This window comes from Gadus macrocephalus, chromosome 14 (genome assembly GCF_031168955.1).
Source record: "Gadus macrocephalus chromosome 14, ASM3116895v1".
In the NCBI taxonomy this organism is placed as follows: domain Eukaryota; kingdom Metazoa; phylum Chordata; class Actinopteri; order Gadiformes; family Gadidae; genus Gadus; species Gadus macrocephalus.
In genome coordinates this window covers 4,947,388-4,954,887 of record NC_082395.1, presented here as the reverse complement: position 1 = coordinate 4,954,887, position 7,500 = coordinate 4,947,388, and the positions used below count along the sequence as shown (strand labels likewise).

General features: G+C 48.4%; 1 protein-coding gene across 1 annotated transcript in view; it reads right to left on the bottom strand.

Annotated features, from left to right (window-relative positions):
- Positions 1-7,500, bottom strand: part of cemip (cell migration inducing hyaluronidase 1) — a 96,777-nt gene that overhangs the window by 26,436 nt on the left and 62,841 nt on the right. The window contains exons 12-14 of the mRNA XM_060072167.1: positions 5,227-5,396; positions 2,188-2,397; positions 739-944 (exon numbers count right to left, since the gene is read on the bottom strand). Coding sequence (XP_059928150.1) covers positions 739-944; positions 2,188-2,397; positions 5,227-5,396 — 586 coding nt within the window. The remainder of the gene's footprint in view (positions 1-738; positions 945-2,187; positions 2,398-5,226; positions 5,397-7,500) is intronic.

Here is a 7,500-nt window from a genome sequence, read left to right as displayed (position 1 = left end):
TTTATTTTCATGGATTTAATAATACACTCTAATAATACACTCAAACCATCTTAAAGGGATAAGGCCATCGTGCAGAAACACAGGGACATCCCCTGCTAGGAAAGAAGGCCATTTGTCTTCTGCCCGCTGGGAGAATATTACTTCTGTGTTCACGATGCATCACCACGGACCGTATGGCACGGACCTCCGCTGCGTTTCAGCACATGTACGTGCAATCGCATACGTTCGATAACGTACATGAAGTCCTGCTTCGATTGAACACCTTGGTGAGTGCGTTTGTGTGCGTGCCTGCGTTTCGAAATGGGTTACATCTGTTTTTGTGCGTGCGTTGTATGTGTGTGTGTAAGAGTGAGTGAGTATGTTTGAGGGTGAGAGTGCATGAGTGCATTAGAGTGTGATAGTGTGTTTCTGTGTGTGTGTGTGTGCATGTGTGTGTGTGTGTATGGGCGTGTTTGTGTGTGTGTTTGTCCGTGTGCGTGTATGTGCCCGTGTGTGTGTGTGTGTGAGTATGCATGTTCATGAGCCCCTGCATGTGCGTGTGTGCACGGCCACCCGTGTGAGTGTTAATCCACTCACACTGTGTGTGTTTGTGCATGTGTGTGCATGTGTGCGTGTGCATGTGCGTGTGTGTGTGCGTGTGTGTGTGTGTGTGTGTGTGTGTGTGTGTGAGTATGCATGTGCATGCGCCCCTGCGTGTGCGTGTGTGTGCGCGGCCCCCCCGTGCGAGTGTTGATCTACCTGCAGTCTTGCCGGGGGTTGGCCACGTAGCCGGGGAACGCCCCGGAGGTGATGCTGCGGCACATGGTGCTGTCCCGGTCGGAGGGCAGCAGGGTGCCGGCCCGGACCATCAGGCCCAGGCAGTGGTCGAAGGTGTTCCTCTCCTCCGGCCCGTCCTCCGTGAAGAAGCAGTGGCCCAGGGTGTCATAGCCGACCACGTCCTTCACCTGGGGGGAGAGAGGGGGAGGGAGAGTCAGAGAGAGAGAGAGGGGGAGGGAGAGTGAGGGAGAAAGAGGGGGAGGAAGAGTCAGGGAGAGAGAGAGAGAGAGAGAGAGAGAGAGAGAGAGAGAGAGAGAGAGAGAGAGAGAGAGAGAGAGAGAGAGAGAGAGAGAGAAAAGAGAGGAGAGGAGGGAGGGAGGGAGAGAGAGAGACGGAGAGAGAGAGGGAGAGAGAGAGACGGAGAGGAAGGGAGAGAGACACAGAGAGAGAGAGAGAGAGAGAGAGAGAGAGAGAGAGAGAGAGAGAGAGAGAGAGAGAGAGACAGAGAGAGACAGAGAGAGAGAGACAGAGAGGGTGGGACGGACAAAGAGAGATGGAAGGAGAGGAGGGGATGGAGAGAGGAAGAAAGAGAGAGAGAGGGATGGGAGGGCGTGGCAGGAGAGAGATAAAGAGAGAAAGAAAGAGAAAGAGACAATGAATAATTGTGATGTTATGATTATTATGATTGGCCATAGTAGAGTCAATATGCTCATACACTCCGTGTTATTTGACGTAAGGCTCGGTGCCCAGCTTAGACATCACCTCCCGTTATGTTGTGTGGACAGTCAACACGTCCTGTTGGAAGCATGAATTTCCGATTCTCTAACACAGACAAACACGCCGTGAGTCAAGCTGGCTTGTTGTTTTACAAAAGCAGGAGGAGGAAAGACGATAAAAGATGGCCGTGGCTTTTTATCAGAAAATCAAAGTATTGGGACGTGTCCAATTGGCTCCTAATTGTCACACCTACATGAGAAGCAATAAATAGACTTTCATTGGATCCAACTGAAGGCTGCCCGGTTGCCACGGCAACCGTAACCCCGCTTGCCAACCGTTCACATTCACAGCCTATTATTTGGGAAATTTTTCTGACAAATTAATGCAAGCGTCTCTCGTCTGTTTGTTGCACCAAACGCTAGCATGATACCACCGATGGGGAGCTTCTCAGGAGAATGAGGTGCGTTGTGTCTCTTCGCCCTGGGCCAAGAGATTCCCAGCTAAACGGTTCAATCTGGGTCCAATCCCCAAAGGTAAGAAGCCTAACACCTGCTCTCCCAATGCACTCCTCATTCCCTATGGGTCGCTTTGTATTCCCTCTCCTACACAATGGTTATTTAATCCTTTAGTCCTCTTTCAACCCATCAAGACTAAACCAAACCAGTGGGCGTTTTCCGGGGTCCATTCCGACCAATGGCGTGTCTCGTTGCTCACCATCAGTCCGTTGGAGCCGTGGATGGTGACGCAGCGGGAGAAGGAGTGGTGGATGGACAGGTCGCTGACGGAGGTGGGCGGGTCGTAGCCGCCGCGCTCGTCCACGTCGCCGTTCATGTGGAAGTGCACGGGGTAGTGGCCCATGGACTGCTGGCCCATGTGCTGCAGCTCCACGCCGGACACGTGCACGGCCCTGAAGCCCCGCTCCACCTGGGGGGAGAGAGAGGGAGAGACAGAGAGAGAGAGAGACAGAGAGAGAGAGAGAGACAGAGACAGAGACAGAGACAGAGACAGAGACAGAGAGAGAGAGAGAGAGAGAGAGAGAGAGAGAGAGAGAGAGAGAGAGAGAGGGGGAGAGAGAGAGAGAGAGAGAGAGAGAGAGAGAGAGAGAGAGAGAGAGAGAGAGAGAGAGAGAGAAGATAAGAGAGATTGTGTGAATTCTCTGCTGTCTAATGAGGGGTGTGCTTCGAAGGCTGGGGTTGGTTCTAGGACAGGGTTAAGTTCTAGGGAAGGAGTGTGGTTCTCGGGTACGGTTGGGTTCTAGGGCGGGGTTTGGTTCTAGGGCAGGGTCAGCCTGAGTTTGTTCTTCATTAGTGTATTGTCTATGCAACTTCCATGATTTTTTTCCTGCGCACATTAATACCAGACGGATGCCCTAAGGAGAGAAGTACAGGGAAGGAATTCTGAGGTCAACAGACTTACAGCATCAGAGGGATATGCACGCTTAAACATCTCTTCCTCCCTTTAATTTGGCCATTAAATTGAGGGTTCACTAAGAACTGACGTGGATTAACGTGCTGGGGGACCAGACCTCCGCCTTCTCAAGGGTGCTGTAGGCAGCCAAGGAAAACCTAACAGCTGGAGTAAAGAGGGCTGCTATCTCAAAAACTCAAAACTTAATTGAAGTTTGTCAACATTTTTGATATCTAGGATGTGTCTTGCTATACACACCCACACACACAAACACATACTCGCTAGCCACAACAAGCATTCCTTCGCACATCTGGATTTCTTTAGTTGCCCAGGAGCTGGGAATGTCTTGTCTTATGAACAACATAACAGCTCATCCCAGAGAATGAGTGAGTGAGTGAGTGAGTGAGTGAGTGAGTGAGTGAGTGAGTGAGTGAGTGAGTGAGTGAGTGAGTGAGTGAGTGAGTGAGTGAGTGAGTGAGTGAGTGAGTGAGTGAGTGAGTGAGTGAGTGAGTGAGTGAGTGAGTGAGTGAGTGAGTGAGTGAGTGAGTGAGTGAGAGAGAGAGAGAGAGAGAGAGGCGGGAGCCAAGTTTACTTCATGCAAACTGGGGCAGCGGTGAGCCGGGCCTGTTGGAAGCCTTGTGATTTGTTTAATCATTTGGCACTCATTGTGATCTCGTTTTAATCCCCGGCTTGTTGTAATTGGGTCTGGTCCCTTTTGTCAATGTGCATTATTTTCAAATAGACAAACATAATTATAAGCAACAGTTGTGACTGCAGAATAATAATTATTAGCAGCGGAAGAAGAGAGGATAAATTATATTGATTCACCAAAGTGGCAAAATGGAACAATCAGAAACTGCACAAAAAGTGACGACCAAAAAATTGTCAAAACAGAAAAGAGCTTTCAAAGTCAACACCAACTAACCCAGAGCATAACAATTAATTCACAGAGAACTATAGATGGCAACCAAACAGTTTGGAAGACCTAGTAAAGAAATGTATACGATAACACACAGTATACACCTGCATTTACAGACCCATTCGCCAAGCTTAATTAGCCCAGTGTGTGTGGGAGACGTTCCCGTGGCTATGGATATATCTAAAAAGAAATGTAGCCTTTCCACCTGCTAATGAGCTCTTTAAGCAGGCTGAAGCCCTGTGGAGACAGGTTCGCTCTACCCTCATTTGTAAAATGTAAGCAGAGTCTGTACTTTGCTTACATTTACTCCCTGTGTCCATGGAAACACAATGAAAGGTCAAGGCACTATGCTACTGTCTCTTTGTTTATGTATTAAGCACATGATTCTCAGCTCATTGTTCCTTCCTTAATACAGGGAACATTCTGTACCAAATGCAATTAGCTTGGAGGAAATGTGTGAGAGTCTCAAACAACTTCCTTGTGAGGCCTGATAGTACAATACAATTATCCTTATAAACAACATAATAAAGACGCACGTATCTATGTTATGGGTTACAAGTTGACCTGAGAGTAAGGTTGGGTTTAAGTGAGGGGGATGTGAAGGGGTTAGGTTGTGTTTAAGTGAGGGGGATGTGAAAGGGTGAGGCTGAGTTTAAGTGAGGAGTCTGTGGAAGGGTTATGTTAAGGTTAAGTGAGAGGGGATGTGTGGTAGAGTTTAAGTGAGGGGGATATGAAAGGGTTGGGTTAGGGTTAAGTGAGGGGGATATGAAAGGGTTGGGTTAGGGTTAAGTGAGGGGGATATGAAAGGGTTGGGTTAGGGTTAAGTGAGGGGGATGTGAAGGGGTTAGGGTTGGTTTAAGTGAGGGGGATGTGAAGGGGTTAGGGTTGGTTTAAGTGAGGGGGATGTGAAGGGGTTAGGGTTGGGTTAAGTGAGGGGGATGTGAAGGGGTTAGGGTTGGTTTAAGTGAGGGGGATGTGAAGGGGTTAGGGTTGGGTTAAGTGAGGGGGATGTGAAGGGGTTAGGGTTGGGTTAAGTGAGGGGGATGTGAAGGGGTTAGGGTTGGGTTAAGTGAGGGGGATGTGAAGGGGTTAGGGTTGGGTTAAGTGAGGGGGATGTGAAGGGGTTAGGGTTGGGTTAAGTGAGGGGGATGTGAAGGGGTTAGGGTTGGGTTAAGTGAGGGGGATGTGAAGGGGTTAGGGTTGGGTTAAGTGAGGGGGATGTGAAGGGGTTAGGGTTGGGTTAAGTGAGGGGGATGTGAAGGGGTTAGGGTTGGGTTAAGTGAGGGGGATGTGAAGGGGTTAGGGTTGGGTTAAGTGAGGGGGATAGTCATCAAGAGCACAAGGAAATCAACCGTTTATATAAAATGCAGTTTAACAAAACTGTGTTTCAGTGGTGAAGTTAACCCCAAGTCCGATCCCTGGCCTACCTTCAGGTGTCCCCCGAAGGTGTCGAAGTCAAAGAACTTGCAAGCCTCGTTTCCGTAGCAACCGGGCTCCATCTCTCCGCGGATCAGGACGTTCCTGGTCAGCAGGCCCACCTCGGCCCTCATGTCCACGCCGTCCACCTCCTCTCCCATGTGGAGGAACTGGGCCTTACCTGCACGCACACGCACACACACACACACACACACACACACACACACACACACACACACATGTGCACAAATAGTCATTAAAAAGTAGATTTTGGGAATGCATTGAGCATGAATGCACACACACACACACACACACACACACACACACACACACACACACACACACACACACACACACACACACACACACACACACACACACACACACACACACACACACACACACAGTAAACATCCAGGATAAAGAGGCATCTGTCTGAAGCAGCATCTGCAGTTGGAGGCTCCTCTTTCACGACAATATAAAAAAACGCTGAGCCGGGATGAAAACAGCTCGTTTATGAGCAGCAATTACTTTTTCTACCAGATACGATGAGATAATCGATTTCACTGCTGATGTGTGTGCGTATGTGTGTATGTGTGCATGTGTGTCCATGTGTATACGTGTCTGTGCGTGTGCGTGTGTGTGTGCGTGTGTGTGTGAGATGGAGAAAGAGAGATTGAGTGAGGGTGTGTGTGTGTGTCTGTGTGAGTGTGTTTGAGATGGTGGAGAGAACTCAGAGACCTGAGGGAATGTGGAGGGAGATGAGTGTCGACCATGCATTGGAGTTTGAAAAAGAGAGAGAGACAGAGACATAGAGAGAGATAAAGAGGGAAAGAGAGAGAGACAGAGAGAGTAAAAAAGACACAGACACAACCATACAGAAACAAAGACAGACTGAGAAAGAGAGACTAAGAGAATATGACTGTGACAGGTGCCGATTTTTAGAAAAACCCGTGTTTTTTTCATACCAGTTTTTTGGCATTAGGCCGTTGCGTAATAACCCTGCCCAATCACGAGCTAGCAGGAGGATATTTGTCATTGCCCCGCACAGAAGATAATCTCTGATTATTCATTACAGGATGTTCATCATGATCACAAACTCCCACGGGCAATCGGCAGTCATCGTTCCGCTAGAACTAAATCCCAGAAAAAGAGGGAGGGTATATCTTTGTAAATACATACAATACGCTTCATTTTCGGGGGGGGGGGGGGGTGCTGCTGGCTAAAGCTTATGTACTCTGCAGGATTACACACTGACTGATGCGCGACACACAGAAAAAAAGATAGAAAACAAACTATGCAAGACTTCTCAGACACGCTTTCATAGTTTCCTTTCAACACCATTCCCTTATGGCATACAGACCTTCAGCGTATGGGAGGCAATTAACACACCGAGTGATGTTTTTAAATGTGTGAGAAGAGAAAAGGACTGACAACGATGAAAGACTGGAGGGGGAAAGAGAGACGCGAAATGTGGACAAGAAGCGAAAAGAGAGAATTTAGAAGCCTAAAAAGCATGTGTTCGTGTGTGTGAATTCTTGTGTATGTGTGTCTGTTCATTCACGTGTGTGTGTGTGTGTGTGTGTGTGTGTGTGTGTGTGTGTGTGTGTGTGTGTGTGTGTGTGTGTGTGTGTGTGTGTGTGTGTGTGTGTGTGTGTGTGTGTGTGTGTGTGTGTGTGTGTGCGAAACACTGTGTTTGATCATCGCACGTAAACAGAGGAGTGATTAGCACAGCAAATAAAACCAGGACAACATAACACACCAGACAGTGTGTGTGGATCTGTGTTTGGAGAGGAGGAGAGGAGGGAGAAGGTGTTAAAGAGATGACTGGATCACAGGAGGACGGGCAGGATAGATGGCTCTCGCACCAAGCGGCAGAGAGTGTAATGCAGAGCCAAGCTAAACACCCAGGACTGATTGGCTTTGGGCAGGGGTTAGTATCACAATCACAGGGAGTTTTTACACAATCGGCTTATTTCGTCCAACTCGCTGTTCATCATATTGAGGTATGGGGTGATTCAAGGTGTGAAGCCAAGCCAAAAACTCGTTCTATCGACTATAAAAATAGGAGTCTTATTTATGATGTAATGCTTGCTTGTTTTGGCCGTAAGGATAATTGTATCGTCTCCTTGTCTCTCCCGGTCTGTCTGTATATCTGTCTGTCTCTGTGTATCAGTCAGTCATGAAGAGAGATTGTGCATGTGTGTGTGTCTATGCGAGTTTAGATGCTTGCGTGTGCGTGTGCGTGTGCGTGTGTGTGTGTGTGTGTGTGTGCGCGTGCGTGC